This window comes from Chaetodon trifascialis, chromosome 13 (genome assembly GCF_039877785.1).
Source record: "Chaetodon trifascialis isolate fChaTrf1 chromosome 13, fChaTrf1.hap1, whole genome shotgun sequence".
Lineage (NCBI taxonomy): Eukaryota > Metazoa > Chordata > Actinopteri > Chaetodontiformes > Chaetodontidae > Chaetodon > Chaetodon trifascialis.
Window position 1 is genome coordinate 13,747,501 of NC_092068.1, and position 25,985 is coordinate 13,773,485.

The 25,985-nt window shown below is 41.8% G+C and overlaps 4 protein-coding genes across 4 annotated transcripts in view; 1 reads left to right on the forward strand and 3 right to left on the reverse strand.

Moving 5' to 3' along the window:
* Positions 1–2,873, reverse strand: part of spef1 (sperm flagellar 1) — a 4,240-nt gene extending 1,367 nt beyond the window's left edge. Inside the window, exons 1-6 of the mRNA XM_070978188.1 lie at positions 2,665–2,873; positions 2,344–2,455; positions 1,624–1,771; positions 1,356–1,401; positions 171–255; positions 1–86 (exon numbers count right to left, since the gene is read on the reverse strand). The exon at positions 1–86 is cut by the window's left edge and continues 20 nt beyond it. Coding sequence (XP_070834289.1) covers positions 1–86; positions 171–255; positions 1,356–1,401; positions 1,624–1,771; positions 2,344–2,455; positions 2,665–2,773 — 586 coding nt within the window. The 5' untranslated portion in view covers positions 2,774–2,873. The remainder of the gene's footprint in view (positions 87–170; positions 256–1,355; positions 1,402–1,623; positions 1,772–2,343; positions 2,456–2,664) is intronic.
* A 49-nt stretch (positions 2,874–2,922) lies between these two features.
* adam8a (ADAM metallopeptidase domain 8a) lies at positions 2,923–12,040 on the reverse strand. Its single transcript, XM_070978412.1, has 25 exons — positions 11,951–12,040; positions 11,743–11,852; positions 11,483–11,556; positions 11,270–11,348; positions 10,215–10,291; positions 9,564–9,795; positions 8,775–8,852; positions 8,514–8,582; positions 7,786–7,955; positions 7,618–7,699; positions 7,356–7,498; positions 7,066–7,243; positions 6,890–6,979; positions 6,528–6,723; positions 6,345–6,426; positions 6,065–6,245; positions 5,887–5,973; positions 5,718–5,802; positions 5,250–5,361; positions 4,936–5,134; positions 4,596–4,643; positions 4,428–4,484; positions 4,282–4,332; positions 4,119–4,199; positions 2,923–3,827 (listed from the first exon to the last, which is right to left on the reverse strand). Exons 1-25 carry the CDS (start codon positions 11,994–11,996, stop codon positions 3,783–3,785), a joined length of 2,652 nt encoding a protein of 883 aa, XP_070834513.1. The 5' UTR covers positions 11,997–12,040; the 3' UTR covers positions 2,923–3,782.
* Positions 12,041–13,024: 984 nt separating this feature from the next.
* On the forward strand, positions 13,025–15,408 carry znf511 (zinc finger protein 511). The gene is made up of 6 exons (XM_070977060.1): positions 13,025–13,307; positions 13,439–13,512; positions 13,825–14,026; positions 14,174–14,298; positions 14,676–14,945; positions 15,221–15,408. The coding sequence occupies exons 1-6, from the start codon at positions 13,149–13,151 to the stop codon at positions 15,291–15,293; spliced, it is 903 nt and encodes a 300-aa protein (XP_070833161.1). The 5' UTR covers positions 13,025–13,148; the 3' UTR covers positions 15,294–15,408.
* A 401-nt stretch (positions 15,409–15,809) lies between these two features.
* On the reverse strand, positions 15,810–18,240 carry msx3 (muscle segment homeobox 3). The gene is made up of 2 exons (XM_070977061.1): positions 17,739–18,240; positions 15,810–17,381 (listed from the first exon to the last, which is right to left on the reverse strand). The coding sequence occupies exons 1-2, from the start codon at positions 18,097–18,099 to the stop codon at positions 16,975–16,977; spliced, it is 768 nt and encodes a 255-aa protein (XP_070833162.1). The 5' UTR covers positions 18,100–18,240; the 3' UTR covers positions 15,810–16,974.
* Positions 18,241–25,985: the final 7,745 nt, after the last annotated feature.

Here is a 25,985-nt window from a genome sequence, read left to right on the forward strand (position 1 = left end):
CCATGACAGCTTGCTCTTTTTCCTGCAGGATTAGTCGGAAAGTCGGGTCCATGTCTGAGTAACACTGCACTGTGTGCTGCAGTTTACTGTACAATGAATAACAAAAGACACATTATTATGATAAACGCTGCCATTTAACTCACATTAAAAGCAACATTTTGGTTTTTTACCTGTTTTTCTGTCTGCTCTTTTCATCTTTTTTCATCTCTTCTCTTGCCAGCTGAGCCACAAGTTTTGCTTCAGTGTGACGGATTTCTGAACAAAACGAAACAAAACGAAAACATTTTGCAAACTTTAACATGAACATGACATGATGGATGAAAACTCTGCCGTTGTTAGAAACCCACAAGGATTCATCCAATAATTCTTATGGACACAAGTAGGGTAAAGGGAGGAGGACAGAAAGCAGATAGGCGATGGCTGTAAGCAGAAAGAGGGAGAAACAGGGAGGGAAGATTAGAAGATGGAGACAGAGAAAAATGGCCTTTCAGTCTAGCAATGCTGAGCTCAGGCCGGTGATAAAGGCCATCTGGTGATGTTGAGAGCTGATATGAGGACCTGAGCTGTGTGTCTGATAGTGGATGGGGTGTGGATAGAGGAGGAAAGAGCAGAGGAAGGAGGCACTGGCCTGAGGTCAGCTTTTCAGGGTAGTTTCAGGGACAGATGAGGTGTGGGAAACGGAAGGGAGACACGTCACAGATTCCCTCCCTAAAGGTTGTGGCATTCTCTTATCGCTCCTATCTGATTCTGTTAAATGTAGCCATGTCTGTGTCTCTGTGTGGTCACTGCTATCTCTGGAACAGATAAGCAGCAACTGAGAGTTGCTAGCAGGACACACACGCTGACAATATTAGGACAGGCAAGAAAAGGCAGGAAGATCTTGGAAAAACATCACTTCACAGCATTCACCATCTAAGACACGCAAACCTATGCTGATTTGGTGTTTGTCAGCTGATCAGTACATACATCACCATTAAAAACAGTCTGAGATTATACCCACTTCCCTCCCTAAAAAAAGGATGAATTTTGGACTGTGCAGCTTCACTCAGGGTTTCAGCTTGACTGTGTCAGCTAATACACCCCACAGATGACACTCACATTAGGTTACAGCTTGCACAAGGCGTAAAAGCAAAAGTCATCACATTCGCGTTAATTCAGCCACTTCAGCTTCTTTCAGTCAGTTGATTTTCCTATTTAACTGACGTAACTGTACTAGCGTCCTATGATGTGATGTGAGGTCAAATATGACAACAGATGGTCAGAGGATAAAGATTTTAGATGTGTCAACTGTGTTTGTTGGTAAAGAAATAAAAGGCAGGCTTTGTGTAAATACAATAAGATTACAGCTACTCTACCTGTACAAGGTTTCTCCTGGTTCCTGGTGTCATAGTATTCCAAATCCTGAGTTGAACGAAAAAAAGGTGTTCAACATGAGGTTAATTTTTTTTAATGTTTTTTAATGTTTGTTCTTCATAAATACTGAGGACAGCTTTATGATTCACATCGAACAGAAAGGACGACAGTAGTTAAAATATTTTGCAAACAGCATTCAAACAGATGAAAAGGTGACTTTAGTGTGAATGTCTCTAAGCACACACATGCATACACATGCAGTACACACACCATTATATTCTCTGTAGCGTGCTCCAGTTTCTTGTCTATCCTCTCTCTCAGGGTGCTCAGTACAGGCTCTATCACTCCTGCAGTGCTCAGTACAATCCTCCTCACTGTCTCCTCAGGCACGTGAAAGTTCAGCTTGGAAAACACCTTCCTGTCCATGAGGAAGTAAATAAATAAATAAATAAATTTAAAAAAGCAGATGTTTCTAATTGACAAAACTAGTTGCAATAAGAGCAGCATCTAGAAAGTGATTTAACTGATGATGCATGATGATGCATGCCATAGGGGCCAATGTGTTTACAGTGAAGGCCCATAAATCTGTAGCTGGCTGTGTGCCATATCGGTGGCCAGGGAGAGGATGAGTGGGTGTGTGTTGGATTGGTTCTCACGACCAGATGCAGAGGCCCATGGCGGTACTAAACAAATGCAACGCTCAACAAATGTTCTGCCTCTGCGCTTGTTGCAAAACATAATTGAAAAGCAGAAACAGCAGTCACTGACATTTGGATTAGGAGATGTGGAGTGTGTGTTTGTGCTAAAATGTTCTGGGGAGATGTGGACATATTAAAATGTCAGTCTTTCCAGCTGAGGAGGGACATTTTCTGCCAGTGCCTGTCTGTCAATCATGTGGTCTTCACTCAGCTGTCTCCAGTCCATGAATGCAGCCACTTTCAGTAGATCCATATGTGCAGTTTGAATACATAAAGAACAGTGGTGCCTTGCCTGTTGAGCAGATTCCAGTTACTGAGCTTCTGCCTTGTGGAGTTTGCAGGAATATAGTTGTGCAGGTCAACAAGCTTCGGGAAGAAATATTTTACAACCTCTGCAGCCATCACTGCAGAGAGAGTTCAGCAGAGAGGCAGGAGTCGGTTCACAAGTAAGTAAATAAACAGACATTTGAGCTGATAAACTACATAAACATACAAACAAGACAGTAGCTGCGTGACACCTTTATACGAGGTCATATTACAACTGCTGCTTGTATAACTGTGAGTTAACGCCTCACTGTGGACTGCTAACTAAGCTAAAGGCTAAATGAAGTACCTCCGTCGCTGAAATCTCTCGTGATGTGTCTTTTGGGCCGGGACAGAGGTATTTTGTCTATCCATGCGTACAACTCCTGTAGCTCCTCTTCGTTCAGTTCTCGCTCCATTATTCTTAAAGCTGTTTCAGGCCAGTTTGCAAAGACCCAAACTGTTTTACTGAGCTAGCTTGTTAGCCTCCCTCGACAACAGGTTGTTTGAGGCGTTTCTAGGCAACCGCTAATTAACTATGGCAACACAGATTATGGACTGAAACGTTGAATGTGGTGATTTATTTTTATTGTAAGCTCCGCTTTACACACAAAAGGAAGATCTCAATAAATAGGAACTGTTCTAATAGTTCAGTTTAAAGTTTGCAGGACAAATGAAGGCAGAGTCCTCCTTGTTTGGAAAAACCACAAAGGTTTGCATCATGAATGGAGGACTGTGATCATGTCTGCTGCATAGACCATGATATAAAATCCCTTGAAGAATTACAATCAACATGTATCAAGTCAACACACAAAACGAAAACAGCTGCATATCATAATTCAGTCTCACAAAGTCAATCATACCTAGATTAGTACAAAAACAAGTATTTTCTCCTTAATTGAAAAATCTGTAAAGTGCCCACATTGATGCAACATTTTAAAATCCCTTAACAACATAATTTCTTAGAAAAGCAGTACCAAAACAATGTGAGGGAACAGTAACAGTTAGTACAACAGTTACAGCATCAATAGTGCAATTGCCTCATAAAGTGTTCACATATTCAAGGATGAAGGCAGAGCGACATTTCCCTAAAAACAAAAAACAAAAAACAAACATCATCATGGCTGCATGGCCATTTGTCAGCGATAAAGCACAGACGCTGAGTCTGTCAATCACGGCTTCAGGTTTTCATCAACACACTGAAGGCTTACATAAGCAAGACACTGAAGGCGGTAATCTTCAGGGAGACAATAACTGACAGAAAAGCTGTGTCACTTATTGTTGCTGATCCTTCGGTGGATCCCGTTTCCACTTTAAAACAGACAAGCGTCTCCTGAGAGGATTTCTGGGTCCTTCTAGGTGGGACGACAGCAGTGTCCTCTGTCAGAGGATCTCAGTGTTTAACCCTAGGCTGAATTATTCCCTCTGTCATCTGGGCCTGCTGGGGGGCATCAGGGCAGCTCTCCCTGCAAGCTAGAAAAACAAGCACTGTTAACAAGCATGATGATGAGCTTCTCTCAGTACAGCTCACACATTCCTTCTCCAAACACCATCCGTCTCTTGCTTATCCAGTGGCGGCAGGGAGAAGTTTATGTGCTTACTCACTAACAATGAGCCACTACTTGGTCATTATACTGCAGTGTTGGGACAATGTCCAAAACCACAGGCGTCTTTATAAACGTGAATGTCTTGAAGGCCAACTGGCAGGATTTGGAGGATTTTTCGGAAGGTCTGGTTGACTCTGGCTGCTGTCTGAATACATACCAGCTGAGTGTGTGGCAGTGTGGACAGGATTGCAGAGGGCTTTGGCTTCACTGGAGGCATCGGAGGCTTTGGCTTCATGATCTTAAAGGACAGATGTTCACATTTCAACCGAGAGGCAAGAGTTAAATGAATGAGGACGAATGAAAATTGTAAAGTCACTTACCGGTTTTGTTGCAAGTGGTGGTAGAGGTCTGGATGGAGGTAGTGGCTTATCCTGACAAAACAAACAAACAAACAATTAATACATCATTTAACAAAACAAACAAATTTGAGAGTTGAGTTGAGAAACATTGCTGTATGCAAGTTTACCTCAGTATAGATTGGCTTGCTTAAAATAGTTGATGGCTGCATGAATGGCCTCACAATCTAAAGAAAAACATTTATTTACTGGTTGAAATGCAGTAGACAACTAAAAAAATGAGGATGACAATGCTACATATAAATATAGCTACATTTAAATAAAGTAGATCAGATTACCTGCTGAATCTTTGATGGCTGAGGTATAGCTGGCACTTTCTTAGGTGGCTGAAGGGACAAAAACAGATGAGTGAAACAAAAGCTTGATGAGTCTTTGTTCAACTATAATCCTCATTGTTTTTTGCAGTTAAACTACAATAATGGCCTGTTTGTGATTTCAGATAGCATTCCTGGAGCTCACTGACTGCTCTGTGTGGCTCAGGGACACTTTCTGTAGCTTAACCACTTAACCAGAACTGGTTTCAGGTGCAAACCACTGCCACAAATGGAAATATCATGTCTAATGTAGACTACAGTGTTAGTGTCATGGTATCACTACACTCTGGTTGCTGAAGCTCACCTCTGGAGCTGCTCTGCTGGGCTTCAGTGCTCCAGCATATGGTCTAGCAGTAGCAGAGGACAGAGGTTTACAGGCTTGAGTGGCTGAAGACTCAACAAATATAGGCCGGCTGATGTGTGTGGTCCCGAGACGAGGGCTGCTTCGTGTACTGCTGGACCGAAACAACGGGTTGAATTGTCCTGAGGTAGTTCGGAGGTATCTGTAAAGAAATACGCACAGAAGCTACGATTAAACAAGATTGAAAGGTTTTATCTATGGCTCAGTGTACATACATCATGATCTAACTGTAAAAGAGAAATGACTTCTGACTGTACCTCTTTGCAGGTCGCCTTTTTTTCATGCAGCACATCAAACTCCCGATAACCAGGACCAGCAGCAGCAGTAAGCCGACCACCAGTGACACAACAAACACCACCAGACCTCCCTCTGGACACACACAATCACACATTGATTGGGACAGTATTCTTTTATTCCTCAACGATGAGCGTGTAGCAGCATACGTCACCTGCTCAGGAAACAGCATGTATTGTAACGTCATTACTGCATTTGTACAGACTAATGGGGGAATTCCATTAAATCAGTATCTGTTTGTGCTCGCCGGAACAGAGCGCGATTGTTTGAAAGTTCATGAGAAATCTATTTTGAGTATTCAGTCTCAGTGAAAAAAAGAGCAGACACAAACAGACACGTGGTCGTTTTAAAAGGTCAACATATATACTAGGCAGACAGGCAGACTATCAGCGCTTACATATAGGGTCAGACAAGCGTAGCATGCACGATACCTTCTGGCAGCTCTGACTGCAGCACATCACAGAAAGGCGGCGCCCAGCCAGGGTCGCAGTGACACTTGTTCTCATGGTTACAAACCTGCCAGAGATCAGACTCACAGTCAGTCATGCTGCCATGGCTCTACAGCGCTCCAGAGTGCTGTGAGCTGAACAAATGTCTTACCCCGTGGTTGTTGCATTTGGCAGAGCAGCTGTTTGTACCGTATACTTTAATGTTTTTGAGCTCTTGACACCTTTGATTGAAGCACACCTGAAAGAGAGAGAAAGACATTGTGAGGGCATTGAGACGGGAGGTTTTATTGATGCGAACTGCTAAGAAGCAACGTGGGCTAATTTCTTACCATGTTGGTGCCACACTTGGTACCAGTCGGCACCATGCCCAGATCTGCAGGGTAGTTGTCTTCGGGGTTCATTGTCGCCTCATTGCATATGTCTCCGTTTCTTACTTTGTAGAAGGACTTCCTGGATGTCACTGGAAACTCCCAGCCTCCAGAGCAGAAAAGTGTCCCACAGGATTGATCTCTGAAAAAAAAAAGCCACAAAGCAATGATCCCCAAACACCAACAACACCACACTGTTAATATGAGCGTTATAGTGCTGTTTTGGCTTTTCTTTACATACCGGCTTGAACATCTCTGGTTAAACAGTGTCCTTCTGCAGTTTCCGTGCTGGGCGAAACACGCATCTGCACCTACTTCAGCATCTAAACAGAATGAAACAGACAAGATGGTTGCAGGTCTTAGAGGCGTGATTTATCAGAAAGGAAGCACATCTAACCCAAACTGTGATTCACTGGTGTTTCACCTGGTCCCCAAAGTCTCCTGCAGTGTTCCTGCCGTGAAGGACACTGTCCATTGTAGCAGTATCCTTTACCGCGGTTGCAGGGCAGGCCATTTTGGGTGTAGGCATCAGTTGGACAGGAGGCGGAGAGGCCAGTACAGTATTCTGCCAGGTCACAGTCTCCTGTCTTTGGTCGGCAGACGATGCCTGTCGGTTTCAGCTGCAGAGCGGAGAAACACAGATGGTGATGTACCAACTACTGAAATTCGTACACTCGCACATAACTGGCCAGACGGCACAGTCAGACGGTGTCTAGCTGTACGGTAACATAATTAGCATCAGTGTGACTTCACACATCGAGAGAGGACACAGGGAGTATTACTGACTTGGCAGTTGTGGCAGCACTCTCCCTCTGCACACTGGGCTCCTGCATTAAGTTTGCAGGTAGTGGCATTGCAGCAGGGGTTCCTGCATTCCTATGAGACAGACAGAGAGGGATGCAGAGTGTTACGAGTCAGTCTCTTGGTGGTTATGTGATTCTGCGAGAGCGGCATGCACAGACCTCCGCAGTGCCGCAGTCGCACTCCTCTCCAGGCTCCAGGAAGGCATTTCCACACACTGCCCCTCCATAGATGCGATCAGTAGAGGGAGTATTCAGCAGACAGGCAGGGTTGACCTCCTCCAAGAACCTGCTGAGCTGCTGCTGACTGCAGCTGCTGAACAGCTCTGGATACACGAAGCTAGAAGAAGAGATAGCAAGAGCAAGGAAAGAGAGGGTACATACTAGCTTTGATTTGGGTTTAAGAATCACAGATTTGGGGAGTTTATGTGCAGGTGAGAAACTGAGCTTACCCAACACTCTCAGACATGATGCAGCCTCTTTTTGTTGTTAAGGAGCCACAGACACAGTTTTCATTATCATGAGACAAGCCCAGGTTGTGACCCATCTCATGTGCAATAGTAGAGGCCACTCCTATTGAGTTAGTGTTATGGTCCTATAGACAAAAATGGAATAGAGTAAAACTGAAATTAACATTATATAATTCACATTCTTTTCATTTTAATTTCCATATTTTCACACAGAAACTTTTATGAAACAAACATGTAGCTTTACCTCATTGACAGCTCCAGAGTTGGAGGTGCACATTGCATTGGTGTTTGCCAAGCCGACGGTGGACCCATCAAAATCCACACCCCTGAATGAGGAAGAGGAAAAAAGTTTAGACACCTGCTCTGGCAGCTGAACACATCGCCTTGGCGTTGTCTTTTTACTGCATCTTACGTGATGAACTGCGCGTTGTCGTGCTTGGTCCTCGGCAGCAGGCTCCGCTGACGCCACTCGAGGAAGCGGCCGAGGGTGAGCTCAGGGTTAGTGCTGACCTCTATCTGATCTGTGTACGACCAGATGTCCAGACCGACCAGCATCACGCGCACACCTACAGGGCGGTACAGCTGAAACAGAGCACACAGTGGAAATTCCTCTAAAACTGAATGAATCGAGGCTAATAGTTCAAATCAGTATTTCTCAATGTGAGCAGTCGTACACGTCATGCTAAAAAAAAATCACAGAACCAGTGGCCTCATCTATAATGCTGTCACCGTTGGGTCTGGTGCTGTCTGATGGTGCATTCATGTTGGGATTACTCTTTCAGAGTATGCAAGGGGGATTGTGTGAGATGTGTGAAAATTTTCAGCTTGGGTGTGAAGATTCACAGTTAAAGTTAGATTTTCACAGCGAGAGAACTTTTCCTTCCTTTCACTGGTCAGATTCCAGCCAGTAAAGAACAAATAGTATCAGGACAGATTTCTTACACGTGGCTCTGCTGCATTGTGGGAAAAATGTAAGTCTTATCTGCCGCCAACAAAAATGCACTAAATAACTGGCAAAAATAGATGGAATACTGTATTAGCACAGAATGGAAATGGCATAGAATTACACAAAATTGAGCTTTTATACTCATTTGAACATTCAAATTGAATTGCTTTGAGTAATTACAGAAACAGACGTACCTTGTCCACATGGTTTGCTATTTCAAGCACTCTGGCCTCTATTGTCTTCTTACTGCCAAACTTCTTATACTATAAAGAAATTAGAAAAAATAATTATCATAGAATTATTAAATTAGTAATTCAATTCAATTCATCTCAGATACAAAAGATAATCACTCCACTTATTAAGGGAAAAATGTATCAAACATAAGAGCATTATCATCAATAGCCTACATCTGCAAGAGCAGACTCAGACAGACGCAGAAAAACATGGACTCAGACCTCTGTGTGGTCGACCACCACGACCAGCTCCACTGTCCTGGGTTTTCCAGTGTGGTCTTTGGTCTGCGCTCTGCTTCTCTGAATAACAGAGATGGAAGATATAAAACCAAAACACATCCAGACCACTACAATCCAGCCAATGAAAATACAGGAAATAGAATAGAATAAAATACCCAAAATACAATCAAATATGATAAAAACTGTTAAAGATACTGTAATACTTTATATTAAGAGACACATATTTACCATGAACTTGTTTCTTATTTGCATGCATATTGTTGCATTGGCTCTTTATTAGTCAGAACTTATTATTGCCTTATTCTGGGTGTTAGGGTTTGCTTGTTATGATCTTGATTCCTGCAGAACAATTTCCTTACTTACTATCAACAAGCAGTACTTAGGAAAGTACTGAGGGAAAATTATTTTTTAAGTGCAGAGTAGTCGTAGAATATGGTTATGCAGAATAAATCCTAAATAAATGTAAATATAATAAAATGAATGTAATAAATGCTTTACACACACACACACACACACACACACACACACACACACACACACACACACACACACACACACACATATACATATATACAGAGCCAATATGCTGCTAATATGTATGCTAATAAGCAACTTATTAAGGGTGAATATATGTACCTTAATATAAAGTGTGACCCACATCAATTTTTAAAAAAAATCAAATCGTCAAATATACAAATGCAGCATCACATATCAGCTATAGGCTTCAAACCCTGGTCTACATGAGCATGTGTCCACGCTGTGTGTCTTTACCAGACTGCCGAGTTGGAACAGTCCAGACGGACGAGCTCCATGATCATAAAAAGTGGTCGTGTTTCCATGGGAACAGGAGCTCCTCTTCCTCCTCAGGTGTCTGTAATTGTAAACGGCATGAAGACCCTCGGCACTGTGCGCTTCGGAGCCCTGTCTGTCATCCTGCTGTCCTGCCTCGGAGCTGGCCAGAGGTTCGATAAGGTACACTTGGTCCTGGAGTTGCACAACCCCCCTGTAGTGCAAAAGCAGGAACTTCAGCATGGATGCAGGGAAACACACTTTCTTTTTCTTCAGCATATCTACAGTAAGTCTCAGGCAGATTCACCTCGTTAAAGACTTTGCTTATCATGCATTCAAATTCCCACAGCTATTGACACTAACGAAACGTCTTTTATAGCAAACAGAAGGTGGCTTTAATCAGAGAGGCCTTTGTTGATTGGGTTGTCAGGCACAGAGCCACAAACAGTCTTAATGGTCTCCGTGATGGAGGAAATGGATGCTGAGGGACCGCTCCTCTCTTTGGATTGGACTCACAGTCTCATATCATCTTGGGTTTAATTAAATTTGTACTCTACTTAGGAAAACAATCATCTTTTTGTAATTAGAGATACAGGATGAAAAAAAAACAAATGTACACCCTGCATTACTCACTTGATTCCTGAGCACAGTCCCACGCTGGCAGAGGACTCCTTCACTCCCACAATGTGTCCATGGTAGTAGCAGTGAACCTGAACAGACACCCATTATTTGTTACAGAATCAATGGAAAGATTTCAACTCACACTTTTTTTTTTCTAATGAACAGTGTAAAAGTGTTGTCTAATTTGAAGAAGATACGGTGTGCTGTATGCGTCATGCTCAGATGGAATGACAGTCTTAACCTTATATGTCAATTCCTGTTCCACATTAGACTCAGTCATTGCAGTCTGAGGCATCAGATCTCATAATGAGGAACTTAATGGTTGAGAAATAATGTCATCTGGTATTGTGAAATAAGAAAATGCTGGCATGCATTGCACAAAATGTCCTTAACAGGACTTTGTAGATGACAATGATGGAGAGGATCTGCAGGAATTAATTAAAAATAGATGTAATTACTTTTTATGTGTTTTCCTGCTTGTGTTGTGCTGCTTTAAAAATGTGACAGGTACATAAAACATGCAGGACAAATTTCAAGATCAAAGAAATCCATGGAAAACCCTATTTATTATATTGAACAGTTCAGAGCTGTGATACTGATTTTAGATTCATGACAATAAGCATTATACAACACTACAAAAAGACCTGGCACAGGAAAGTAAATGTCACAAAACCTCTGAAACTGGGTGGGTAGGTGGCACAGGATATCCTGTGCTTGATTCATCAAAACCTTTCTAGTACGATACATCTTTGTAGTCTAGCCTGGTTTCAGATCTCTCATCTATGCTTTGTTCAGCGATTTAAATAGAATGAATGAAGTGAAACAAAATGGTAATTCAGCCTTATTATCAACTATATAAGTTCACTATACTCAAAAAAGAAAAAACTAAATCACAGATAAGTGTTTGAATCTTACAACCGAGCATCCATTGAAATCTTATAATTAAAAATGCAATAATAGCCATTTGTTTCTGTCAGACCTAAAAGACATATAGCATTATAATGGAAGCTGGTCGTGAACAGAGGGGCGATGCTAAGGTTTGTGAGAAAGAATGCAAAGCTACATACCCCAAGATCTGGAGTAGTTGTGACTTGGGTGCCCTGATCAGAATAGTGTGTCACAGAAAAGCTTTTGCCGACAAGATCTCTGAAAAGAAGAGTTTTTTTGTTCAATGTCAATAATATTGACAGGTCAAGAAAGAAAGCAGAGTATGTGTAAAAATACAGCATGCGCTTAAAACACTGCTCAAAAATCTAAAAGGACATTTCAAGTTTTCTTACTTGTTCTTTTCCAGGTACAGTGTGTAGTTTTGTCCTGCAATCATCACAGAGTACTGGAGTACATCAGGGTATGTCTACACACACGTACACACACACACACACACACACACACACACACACACACACACACACACACACACACACACACACACACACACACACACGGGGCAGGAAAAAGACTTAAGAACATTCTTGAAAATGTTAAAAAAAAACGATGCTTAAAATAAAGTGAGAAAACAGCAGAGCAGAGGGTGTTTTACCTGGTGTGTAGCAGCATCATTACTGAGAGATGAATCCTTCAGCCTCTGAGGGATCACTGTTTGGTACTTCATCACATGAGGTAGAGTCCTCACACTGCCCGCAATGACTCCTGCAAGTACCAGGGATATTTCATGAGACACAAAGAAAGAAAGAGAGAGAGAAAGAAAGACAGACAGATAGACAGACAGAAAGAAAGAAAAGTCGCACCCCATGAGGAGAAGAAAATCCATATAAAATATCCAGAATATGGCATGTTGCTCTACCGGACGGTCTGTGTCATTGTGTGCTCGGCAGTCTGAGGGAAATGCCGAGGAAAATCAGCTCTCCGCCCCTCTCTGCTGTGTAATATCCTGAAAATTACCATTTGAGGCTGAGGGACCACATGAGTCACAAAGCGAGCCTCAAAAAGTTCAACTTTGTTCCTCACTAAATAAATATGAATTGTGTGCGGTGCTGAATTCAATTACAGACAGTTTTTTTTTACGGGGGTTAAAAAACGTGATAAAATACGTGATAAAATGTGCAAAATGTAATTTAGCAGTTTATTGAAGAAAAAAAAAACAAAAACAAACGTAAACTCGTTTATGACTTTTCCCTCCATCGTGATTATTCTCACCAGATCATATGAGGCTATGGGATTCTTGAAACTTTCACAATCTAAACAATAGTCTATATTTCCCCGTTTACCACAAGTTACAGACATTAAGCTACGTTAATACCGAAGTACAGCTGCACGTAGACAGATTTGACTGGGCAGATGAACAGTATTACATTACTGGAAACTTCTTATCTATTACAAGGAGGAAAGTACCCACCATCAGTCATCCACTTAAACTGACAGCGGAGCCTACAAAGCCCCTTAGTGGCGTTTGTCGCCATCTATTGGTGAAATGCCGTAGCAGTCAGATTCGCTCAACAGGACGTAAGCTGCCGCCGGAAACAGAAAAAATTAGGTTACGTTTAGCGCGTGTTTGCCGTACGACTTGTGAAAGTTACAATAATAATTCAGACTGCTGTAAATCCTGACATTTAAATATTTATTGCACAGTGTAACGGAACTGTTTTAGTTTTACACATCAAAAGCAAAAACAACAAATAAAATTCCCAAAGTTTTTTTTTCACACCAAAAATAAATGAAATGTGGGACACAGTCAGCTGCCCCCCACCCCTTGTTCCCTTCGTGTCTGTGATAATTTTATGAAACGCATTTGTTTTGGAATATTCTCAGTTTCAGGCTGTAACTTTCCCCCGTTGAGTCTGGCCAGTTGGTGGCGGCAACGCACCAGATGTGTGACGTCATTAAACTGCGACAACATCAACAACATCAACAACTGAAAACTCTGCGCGGCAGTTTGGCTTCATGGCTTCGATAAGTCTCAAAGGAGCATGAAAACGCCTGTAAACGATGCTGCAGCCAGAACTGGTCCGACTTCCAACAGAGGGCCAAAAAGCTGCGATGATGACTGTGCAGGAGGAGCTGAGGCAGAGTGAAGCTGAGGAGGGAAACCCGTTCCACTACACCCCGCAGTTGATCCACCTGCACAAGGACCACGAGCTGTTCGAGGTAACGGAGCAACAGCAAAATGAACCGCGCGACTGTTACCTGTTCTGCTGAAGCGCTCCGATGACAGGCGCAATAACGTTAGCTAGCTAACCTACACACCATAACATGCTGCTTGTAAATGCTGTTTACAGGATGGGGACATTCACAGACACATGTATCTCCAAGACCTCTACATCTCAGACGCAAACGACAAGCCAACACTCAGGTATGAAAGTCCAAGTTTTTACTTTTAGTGTGGCTTGTGTGTGGCTGTGGGCTGCATTCGGTTAGCTAGCTAGCTAACTAACTAACTAGCGACAAATAAACTTTATCTATGTAAGGTTAGCCCACTTAATTCCAGGGAAGATGATGTCCATCACAGACAAGCAGAGAGCATTAAGCAACACACAGGCACTCACACGTTTACATACATTTACCAAAAACAAATATCTTAAACAAATGTAGTTAAAATACAAGCACAAAACATTTAAAAACCCCAAACAACAGCATTTTACACCTTCCTCCTCCTCTGTCTCAGTGTGTCAGAGTTTGCCTGTCACATATCTGGCTGCAGTGCAGTCTTCAGCACTTTGGAGGAGTATGAGCATCACTACAACTCCCTGCACAGACATGTGTGCTGCTCCTGCCGTCGCTCCCTGCCAAGTGCCCGACTCCTAGACATACATATTCAGGAGTGGCACGACTCTCTCTTCACTATCCTCGCTCAGAGGCAAGATATGGTAAGTTACAGGAAAAAAATGACATTTCTATTGTTTGATACCCACTCTTGTAAGCTATGAGCCAAAATCTGTATCTAAAGTGAAGTATTTCAAACATGCTTTGATGAGTGTTAAGATGTTAAAGAACACTTAATTTTGGGTTTTCAGTACCAGTGTTTGGTGGAGGGCTGTGGACAGAAGTTCAGGGCTAGTAAACACAGGAAAGATCACTTGATAAGAATCCACAAGTATCCTCCAGACTTCAGATTTGACAAAACCAAAAAGGGCAGAGGGTAAGATTGCACTTATTACATTATGTCCACTAGATGGCAGCAGAATATCAGTAGAAATATTAGCTGTTCATCTAGGGCCGTGTTTGTTATAGTAGACAGGATTTTGACCAGTTCTTGAAGAGTTGAAACAATGTTTGTAGTTTCCCTCTACTATTTTATATTCTTTTGTTAACATAACATGATAAGGAAAGTTACAGAATGAGATTCTCTTTGCTACTTTACTGAAAACTGTGTAATTTTTTTGCTCAACTTTCCTATAAAAACCCAAGTAGCAGCGTGAATTGTATTAAATATGTATTTTTTTGTAGAATTTTTCTGATGCAAAAAAACGTAAAATAGTTTAAATCATTTTGTTTTTTTTGTCTCTTTGTTAACAGAACCAGAGAGATTAAGAGAGAGCAACAGAAAGATGCAGCCATGGAGGTAGTGGATGATGTGTGTGAGTCCGAGGGTGTGTGTGAGGTTATGTGTGATGAGCTCTCCGACCAACCCGAGCACGGGGAATCCATGGAGATGCATTTGTCCGAGAACGAAGCTGCTCGCATGGCAAATTCTGCCTCTACCGAGGAGCTCACAGGTCTCTCTGCTGCAGCTCGCGGCGCAGGGAATACGAGCACCGAACCACCAAAACCACGCTACTCCTACAGGTTAGTCTTTAAAGAAGTCTGCTGTGAAGCACTGCAGGCAGCTTTAGCCCTGTTCTAAGTTGGCCATTTTTGAGATGTTGTCAGTCTGCTCTGGGAATTCATTTTTAAGATTTAAGATTATGATCTTTTTAAGGTAAAACCCTTATGTAGCTAAGTCAGCTGTATTTATCCATTTACATGCAATATTATATACTGTAATTAAAATGTATGTGACATCCTCATAGTAGTTGGCGCAATCTGAGATACAAAATAAGAACTGTGTTCTTGTCTCTCAGGGTCCCGACAACCGTGTGCTTCGGTCACGGCTCCGTTCGAGGCTTCAGAGGGCGGCGGGGAAGGAGGAAATAAAGCACCAGATTTGGGCTTTCTGTTTTTTAAGATGTATAACTTTATACTGTTGTTTAATAACTGAAAATATTTACTGTCATATGTGTCCTTGAATTTAAATAAAGAGTTTTTTTGCAAAAAAAGAAAGAATGTAATGGGCGTAGACATTTGTTCAGGTGATGAAGAATACCCTTTGTTGTTGTGGATGTTTTTTCTTTTTCTTTTTTCTGCAACAAGATTCCCATCTTACTTCTCTTCCTTGTGGTGACATCCAGCCCATTAACAGTCAGAACTAACTGCACTGAGTAATATAGGTAATGTCTTTCTTTATATTAAACTTTATTTTTCTGAGTTTTCAAAAGAAAATGACAAACTACATAAGGGTTGCTGCTGACCTGTGCACTGTACTGATGGAAAGTTACACGAAAGTTACAAAACTACACGTGTTGAATGTTGCAGTACAGCTAAGGCGATGTTTAAATTACAATGAATATGGAAGTTGTTGGAGTCCACTGAAGAGAAAGCACAAGAGAAATGTCAGAATGTACATAATAGATTTTAATAATTGTACAAAACACCTTTTCACCCATCAGATATAAAATACACTGTACATTAATGACCGATGTGAGTCTGTTGGTCATGTTTAGCATTTTGAGAGTCTGCAAAAATAGTTGATGACTTTTATTTACATTTACAAATGCAACTATTGTCATAGACTTTTAAGAGCTCTTTGAACATCTGTGCAAAAAACTTCTCCGTTTGAGGTAATGAAAAAATACAATTTTAGAATTGCAACAGTAAAACAGGATTATTTCATAGTTGATTTGTATTGTTCAAACAGAAAATCAAGAAGTTAGAAACAAACAAATTGTGTGGTTTAGATATTACTGTTATAGTAAATTCACCTTGAAAGATCTCAGGTCATTCTTAACATGAAGAAAGTCACTGCAGTATTTAACCGCTTCTTGGTAATATGCCAAAGGTAAACATATTTTTGAGGATGAAAGTTTTAAAATAATTTTTATGGTCATTTGATTTCATCACAATAACTAAAAGGCACAAATGAGCACTTCATAATCTGAGAAGACCACTTTACAGCGTCTGATCAGAAAGTACAAAATACCAGTCAGACTTGTTTGGTGACTTTTTCCTTCCAGCTTCAGCTTCAGATTTCAGTATTATTGGGAGCATAAATGATTGTGGATGTTCTTTAGTGTGTCCTAAAATTTAAAACTGCACCCTTTAATGGTCAGAAATGATCACCATGAGCTACCGCTTTGGAACAGAAAAGCTCACAATATATAGAAAATCTGAAAATTTAATCCAAAAAATGGGCTCAGTGAGATCCCGTCACTTAAAAACGATTTTACTAAATACACTGCAAAAAGGACCTTGTTAACAAATAAATTACCAGAAAGTAAACTCTCATAATTCTCTATTAATACTCACAGAAAATTAATGAAAAGTGAATACAAATGATAATTGAAAGCATGTTATTTCTCTTCTGACCCACTGTTTTAAATTCAAGCCAAATTGTTTGTATTTGTGTGAAAATGATTCTTCTTTAGATTTCTCACTATAACGGAAAAGATTTATTTAACGTAAGATTTCAGACATATTGACTCAGATGGACATTTTTGCAGTGTTTGTTATTTGCTTTAGGAAGACATTTCCCAAAGATGCAGTTCAAAGTTAGCGAAGGTTAAGACAAGTAGTACATCCCATATGGTCCACTGAATAGTCCCGGGACAGGTAAGGCAGGCCGCGGTCCGTTCAGGGCCCCGTAGAGGGACGGTGCGCCCATGGGTGCGCTCAGCGGGAAGGGAAAGGCGAAGGCCGGCAGCAGCGGCTTCGCGGTCAGCTTGAGCTTCTCCAGCTCGGCCTCTTGCAGTCTCTTGGCCTTGGCCCTGCGGTTCTGAAACCAGATCTTGACCTGGGTCTCTGTGAGGCTGAGGGAGTTGGAGAACTCCGCTCTCTCCGCGATGGAGAGGTACTGTTTCTGGCGGAACTTCCTCTCCAGAGAAAGCAGCTGGGAGGTTGTGAAGGGAGTTCTGGGTTTCCTGTTGTTCTTGTGTTTCCGTAGATTGCACGAGGTCGGGCTGGGGAGTCCTGGAAGTATATTTAGAAAGTTACATCACTGGAATAGAGAATGTTATCGATATATCGAAATACCAGCTTTGCTGCTGGTAACTCAGTCATACCAAACGCAAGAGATTTAGACCATAGTAGCAGCGTTTCTATTGCAGCCATAACCACATCTCCAAGTTTTAAAATCCCTCTCCATCATCTCTAGATTTTTTAGGGGATGAGATCATTTCCTCAGCAGGACGCTCTATTAACGAACCCAAAGACTGAAATACTTTGGACATTCACAGAGCTATGTCGTGCAATGTTCTCTGGAGATTTCCAGAAGCTGGATAGTTAAAACTAGAGTGTGGGTTAAGAAAGAGAGTATCCTACACTCACTTGAAGGGGATGCGCACGGAGCCGGACTCCAGGGGCTCGTCTCCCTGTCGCTGAGGTCCACCGCCTCTTGTTTGGACCGATAAAGTCCCCTCGGTGACGCACACTCGGTCTCCTCTGCCCGTCCGCAGCCTGAACCAGGCTCGGGGGAATGGAGGATTCTGTCCGACGTCTTGTCTGATATGAGGGATTCCACACTGAAAGGCAGATCTAAACTTTTGGTTTTGCATCTTCTGACAGATGACAGGTCCAGCTCGTCAGTCCCCATGCCTCCAGCGGCTTGGTCCTCTGGAGAGGTCTCCCCCGGAGCGGCCGAGGGCGGTGATCCCTGCGCAGGATTCATTACGCACGACTGAGGTGCCATACAACCAACTTTCCTGCCGCTCTCTCCGTTGCTGTTTGTGTTTTCGTGTTTTCTCGAAGGAATCTGTGTTACTGCCCAGCTTCCTCTGATGTTGCGCAGCTGCGTGCTAAACTTGAGTTTTTACGCACGGGCTTGCCTCTCCTTCAGCGAAGTGCCACAAGTTCCTCTTTCATCTTGCCGCCTGCCTATCAGGCAGTCGATGTTTCCACGTGACCCAGCTGAAACAGTTTCTGATAGGCCAGGCTTGTAATGATAGTGTTGTGGTACATTTCATGCGCTTAAGGTGCCTTGATAGATGTAACCTCAGAACAGGGGCGGAGCGCGGAATTCTAAGTCTCCAAAGTAACCCCCCCCCCCCACACACACAATTTTTGTCTCCAGCTGTGAGCTCCCACATGAGCACCACCGTTGCCCACAGTACTGATGCACTGGCATCAACCGGTTTAGTCTGTGCACACTTAAAAATGGCAACATAACAGCCACCACTGAGCGAATGATAAAAGTTTAAATTTCAATGCACAACTGTCTTTGCTTGATCTGAATATTGTCTGACACATTTGGGACACATTTGGTAGATAATATATAGACACAGTTGACACAGTTGTTATCTTTTATTCTCTCATTGCGATTAATACAAATTTGGCTAATGTGAGCTCGTGTCATTTGTGTTATAACATACAGAGCAAGTGTAGGCCATACCTTAGCATAACCCTCTCAAAACTCTCTATTTAAAAAACTTACTCTAACTTCAATGGATCAGTGTGTAGGATCTAGTGGGATCTATTGGTAACCAACTAAATACCCCTCACCTCGCCCCTCCCTATCCAAGCGTGTAACCTACAGTGGCTGCTGAAAATGTGAAAAACGCTAGACTCTAGAGCCATTGTTTGGTCTGTTATGGTCCAATGTAGAAACATGTGATAATACACCAATGGAAACATCCTTATGAATATTACATTCAATTTCTGCCAGTTGATCCCCCTAAATCCTGCACACTGGTCCGTTAAAGCTACACTAATCTATATTTTTATATTAGCTGATCAAATGCCAAATTGTATTTTAAAAGATGTGCTTAAGTACTCAGAGAGAATTATCACCCAACTGTTCAGTTCCCCTCAGCATCTAGCTGGTGATCATAGTGGACCATTTCATGGCTAAATAACTAGAGTTGGTAAAGACCAAAGCAGCACTAAAAGGAGAATTAATATGGACTTCCACTCATTAGGCAGATATAACCCAATGAATGCTACGTTACTTTGTGCTTTGTGTTTTCGAACATATTCGCAATATAAATGTGCTGATAACATGTCAGTATGCTGCCCCCAAGTGGCCAAAAAAATCAATTAATACAGGTTTAACAAAAAACTGACCCAACACTTCACTTCATTAGATAAATAAAGTTGACAAGAATAACATTTTTTTCCCATTAAGTTGCAACTATAATGTTGCAACTATAATGCAGTGACTTTTGTAAGGCCTCCTCTGAGAATTTGTGCTCGAGAATCTGTTGACAGTAGTTTATCAGAAGAATCATTAAAGCAGTAAGGCAATCTAGGCTGTTATTTACAGTACTTTTTATACTCTCAAGAGTTATTATCACTATAAATTTCTGTCTTGTGGGCTGTAATCAAATTATCTATGGCTGTGTATTGCCCATATTTCAACCTACTGTGTTCATTGTCTATAATCCCTTTGAGAGACAGTAAAACCACAACTAATGTTGCAGAGGCCCATTGAAGAGGCCCATCCAAATTGGTCTTGTTTTGCAGCTCTTCAACTCAAGTCAAGTCACTTTCAGTGAAACCCAATATGTGAGACTTTTTCTCTCTTATGGGAACTGTTGTTGGGCCTGCAGCGGCACACTGACTTTATGTCTGTAGGACAATTGGCAAAATGGAGTTAACTGTTTCTCTCCCTGAGGTACATTTCTGCTTTGATCCTGCTGCGCCTGGCGCCTGTCTGCTCTCTCTCCCCCTCTCCCTCTCTGTGTGACAGTGATAGATCGCTGGGTAACCGTACAAGCTTTCAATGATGGTAATTTAGTGCCCAACAACATTACATTCTCCTCTACTTACTGTGAATATTACCACTCTCACTCTCCCAGTGTTTGAAAAGGGATGTAGGGCTGTCTGTAATGTTTTGTTTCACTTCCATTGTTTTATAATGAATAAGTAAATGATATTTCCTGCTTCTCTCTGAGTCGCACGCATATGCCAGAAAAGTCAACAATGGGTGTTTTGGTTTGAGAAATGAAAATCTATCTATAGCACAGTAGCTGCACTACAGTTTTTTTGTGCAACAAAATATGGCTGTCATTTCTCTCCATGAGTTATTTTTCAATATTTTTGGATAAATAGTGAAAGCCAGATAAAATATTGCCTCTGGAGTTATTTTGAAGCGACAAGAACAGGTTAATTGAACTTCAGAGCACAAAAAGATGTTTTTGGATGTTTGGATCTATTTGTCTGCTGTCCATATAGTTTATTTATCTATGGGGACGGCCCAACCCCTCTTATTATTATTATTGTTGTATTGCTTGATTGTTACGATGTAAACATAATGTACAGCTAAGAATGATGGGATTAGTTTTGCAGGTGTTTTTGTTGTAAGTAAAGACCAGATTGCTTTTACACTGACACTTTGACCTGTTGGTGGCTCTTGGAGTATAATCAGACCGTTTTCCCTTTCCCTCAAACTGCCATCAACCAGTCAACCACTGTCACACACACACACACACACACACACACACACACACACACATTTACATACACCTCTCTGAACTCTGCTGCCTTGCCAAAGTGGGCAGTTATTTAAGGAGGTAATTGTGGTTTCCAAAAGAGTCCTGCTTTCGAACCAAACATGTTGAAGCAGGCTTTATATATTTAATTTTTTGAATCTTTCTCTTTCGTGAGAGTTGGCAGGCCTTACAGCTATCATAAGCAAACTTTGGGGAGGGGGCTGGAGTCATGTGGGATAAACATTTATGAAACACACAGCGGGGAACTTTGTGGTCAAAGTGTATCGTTTTAAAAGAGACGGGAGGCCTGCCTGGTGAAGCATAACAGAACATTATCCTGTGTCTGAGTGGACCTGCCAACATCGGTATGTCAAAACGTCAATGGGTGTGAGATCACAAACTTTCCTTTCCATACTGACATTTACATTAAATCACACTCTATATGAATCTTCAAGGACAGAATGAAGCGTTGATTGCCATATGCACAAGTATCATGTTTCTGATTCGCTCCATTTCATGCAGAAATGTAAGCAATTCAGCTTTTCTTGTGTCTTTAACTCAGTCTCTCATCTTCAAACACTAGTAACAAGTCAAGTCTCACATCTAAATGTAAATGACGTTTGTGCCCAGTCGCGACTCCAGTCTAAACCATAAACATTATAGAGTTCATTATCACTTTAATGTCCAAATGAAATATATCTTGACATTTTAATAGCCTATTATGTTTTGAAAAGAATCAAAGCTATTCTGTCTCATCCTCATTTAACACACAATCCAAGTAAAATGATTTCAGTCAGACTTGAGTTCAGGTCATGTGACTTGAGTCCATAACTTTAATTTACAACCCCAGAACCTCATTTGCATATCATTACACCACCATTGAGGAATGTTAACTCTGTGCCCTTTTCTGTTCATTTCCTGCATCACACGATGATTGTTTTACGTAGCAGAATAAAGGACACACAGTGAAGACTTTAAAATGAGCAAAGCTAAAGCTAATTCTACCACAACAGCTTCCATAAAATATACTGGCATCGTTGACTATTTATTTTGGTAAAGCTACCTAATAAGCCCTAATTATGGCTTACAGAATGCGTGGCACCATGTTTGCCGCACTCGTGCTGTAAATTACCAAGATTGATATGCTAGTTTCATTAATTACTGAAATAATAAAGTTTGACTTGGCTCCAGCTCAGTTTCAATCAGGCCCAGTCATGCCAATCATGCCAAAGAGGATGTGGAGGGCCTGAGGTCTTCCCAGTGATGTTTCTCCTTATCTGATCTGAGCTGGAAGGGAACTGCAACAACATGTCAGCTTTTATTAGTTGTTTCATCTTTCCCACTGTCAGCACATTGTGACACGTGAGCTGCTACTCTATCTGTGCCCACTCACGGTCAGGTCTGACCTGTCAACAGTGAACAGGGTCAGATATGACCTGGTGACCGTGTAACGTACTTAAATTTTCTTCTTTGTACTTATATCTTCCATCCTGCCTCAGGTGGTCCCGAGGCCCAGATATCACCTGAGAACACTTCTCAGGGTGTCACAGAGTAAAACGAGATAGAATGCTTTAAGGAGAGTCATTAAAGGCCTCTTAAAGTTTCAGTATGTTTTTTCTTTCGCCGTGTGTGTTTGAACTTCTCTCTCAACCTTCCTCTCTTCAGTCTTCACACAAGTACTTCTGTTAATTTTTGTTTGCACAAGTGCAAAAATGCCTTTCGGTAAAGTTTCTCCATTAGTGTTCTCTGCACGCTCATCACATCATGCCCCTCTCTGTGACACTTCCCACCCTGCTGTACATAGAGTGTGGCCTTTCAGAACAGCCTTTATGCCTTCAGATGTGGTGTGATGGCACATTTTACGGACATGTTCTGTCTCAGCGCACCCTTGCTGTTACTCATTACAGCATGGGAATCGATTGGGTGTGTATTGAGATAAGAGCATAGTACTCAAAATCGGCCAAAAATGATACTGCGGCATGATAGTTTGCCATTTTATCCTGTGTTGTGTGTCATAGTACAAGACAACCAAGTTTGAGGTGTGCTCAAAAATGAGCGCAAAAACTGGACGCGAGGGGCGAGACACAATAATTGTCCAAATGGAAATACCAGGCCATACTTTCAGACAGTCTCTCCTTGAAGGAATTCACAGTGCTGCACAATGATGGAAGAACTTGTCTGAAGAATGAAAGAAGTGAATGATGTCGGTTTCGGAAAGTTGCTAAAATTGTCAGACACAATTCCAGCATTAGAAAAATGTGTGGGGAGGGGGTTTCAGGAGCCATTTGAGCATCAGCAAATACTTTGTTTGACGCGTACTGACTGATGTGTTTGTCAGAGCGCCTTGGTTGCCGTACAGCACATGCCTCAAAATCACAACGTCAACAGTTCGACGCTGGCTGGGGAAAAGAGTAAAGTCTGAAAACAGAATATTAATGAACAGAAATGTTCACAGCAGCATAAGCACAAGTTTTACGCGTTTGCTGTGAGGATGATATCTCAGTAATTTCCTTCTTGAGGAGGACACACTGTGGACTCACTTGGCAGATGATGCTTGAAACCATTGTAATTACCTGATGGGTTGTTGATTGGTTAAGTACTTTTCATTTATCCTCTATATGTTAACAGGAGTCGGCTACCGGGGGAAAGCGTTGACAGGCGAGTGGCGAGCGGGTTATTATGCCCGTGTGTGTTTTGTATATAGGATATTGGATTTGGTGACAGGAAGGCGCGTTCCACATGGCGTCTGACAGAGACGAGCAGAGTGGTTGGCTGACAGGCACTCGGCAGTGCTAGGTGCTAACAGGAGAACACAGAGATATTGTAGCTGTATTGTTGTGATCTGGGAGGAACAGAGGGGGACAAAGGGAACCGGACACCCTCTCTGGACCTGGAGCGAGCCAGGGGTTAGGGTGAGCTCAGTGACGGTGCTGACAGCAGGGGGGAACTCAGATGGTAGCCTGCACTCAGTGATGATAATGACGATGACGATGATGATGATGATGATGATGATGATGATGATGATGATGATGATGATGTGAGAGAATGACCCACCAACATAAGCGAGGCATGTCAAATTATCATAGGCTCTTTAATGTCTGGCCATGATAGCAGATGTAGGCGTTGTTAGTATGAGGGTGATGACAGCAGAGGAGCAGGGGACATCACAGGGCCAATGGAAGGAAGAGAAACCTGAGACACACACACACACTCACAAAAACACACACACACTCAGAGGTGCAACTCTCCCCATGCAGTGTCTGAGTCTTGAAATATAGAGAAGCTCAACTATAAACTACTTAAAAAGTCTGTGAGTATAATGAGAGCTGCATTCCAGTGGTTCACTGTGGGACACAGAGACCTTTTACAGTATTTGTAGCCATTTTGTGGTCAAATGAATTGACTGGAGAATGTTACCACAACATATAATACATACAGTATTATCTTCTTCACTCTCAGTCGGTTTCTTATCTGTTTCACTTCCTGGTCAGTCCCTGCCCCCCCCCCAGTGAATTATACCTCACAAACGTCTCAGCCACAGCATCAGTTTCTCACTTTGCCTCAGTGAAGTCGAGAATGAAGTCAGACCACAGCACAGTGGGAGGCAGCACTCAACACAGTTTGGCGTTGGCCCACTGGAAGCTGAAAATGGTGCACTGATTTGTGTCAAACAGCTGTTTCTGATTGACTATTTGCAAATTAAATTAAATATTTCCCAACAATATTAAAATAAACTCAAGTGGTGGGAGCCGCGCAACAACATGCTGTGACAATTTAAACTGTGACCAATCGAACAGCAGCACCTGTTGACTGCTCCACTGTGTCGAAAAAAGTCATCATGTTTCTTAATTTTAACACTCCTCATACCTCTTTCAATAGGACACTAATTATTAGATGTGTAACATTATATCCTGGCGCAGTTAATGTTAATTCTGAGCAATTATGACAAGTTTTAGTTTGCATTTGTTAAATATTAACAATACTATGATGTTTGCCTGTTTGCAGTCATATAGATCACATGCAATACATAGCTGAGCCAGCAGCTGGTTAGCTTAGCTTAGCATAAAGGCTTTTTTGGAAATCTCATTATAACCCTAATCCTACTAAACAGTCCTTAATGTTTTAGTCCTCTTGTTTACAGAACCAAACACTGTTATACAAGATATTAAATGCAAGATGGCTTATCTTTTTGTCCACAAGAGCAAAACTGGGCACCAAAAACAACATTTCATTTGACATTTAAGAGACCTTGTGTGTGTCATATTGAGCATATAATACAGCTTTAATGCAGATGGATATTTAGTGGATATGACTTGATGCTGAGAGAGTTATTTGTTTGGACTTACTGTATCTAAAGCACTGTCACACAAAGATTCAGAGGGGGCTTGTTCATATTTCTGATGCATATTTCCTCTGAGCTTGTGACTCACACTGACTTCAAAAAATGCGAGCCGATAATATCAAAGAATCATGGTATCATCGTGTACTCGAGGCTCTGATAATGTTGACCACAGAAGAGAAGAGGCCGGAACAAATTGGGGTTACATGCCTTGCTTTGGGGCATTTTTGTGCAGGCTTTAGATGGTGGGAATAACCCATTGCATTTGCTTCCCCTCATGCAGATTTTTCAGGCCATCAGTGAATTTTAGCCAGTATGATGTTCTGGTCACATGCCTACCTCTCTAACAAATTCATTGCTTCAAACTGTCTTTCATGGGAATACAGATTCTGCACCAAAGGATATTGTTTCATTAAAATATATTTAGGGATCTAACCTGTGTTTGTGTGAGAATGTGAGCGCGCTCCTGTGATCTCAGCACAGTGACAACCTGAACAAATATGCTGAGTTGATTCTTCTGAGTTTACAATAGCTTCCACGTCGTCTCCTGAAGCTCTGAAAGAGATGGGAGGGCACAGCAGAGGCCCCTGAATAAACAACCATTAAATTCTCCCTACGCCTCCATGAGGAAAACCTTCAGACTTGGGGCCATGCTTTAAACAAACCAAAACACTAAACCAAGCAAAAACAGAATTAAACACAGTAAGAGGGAAAATTGTTTGAGTAATGAGGTCCAGCTTATCTTTACTACTCTTTTTAGATTGGACGCTTGTAAAAAAAGAGGCAGATTAGTGGACAGTCGGATAAGGC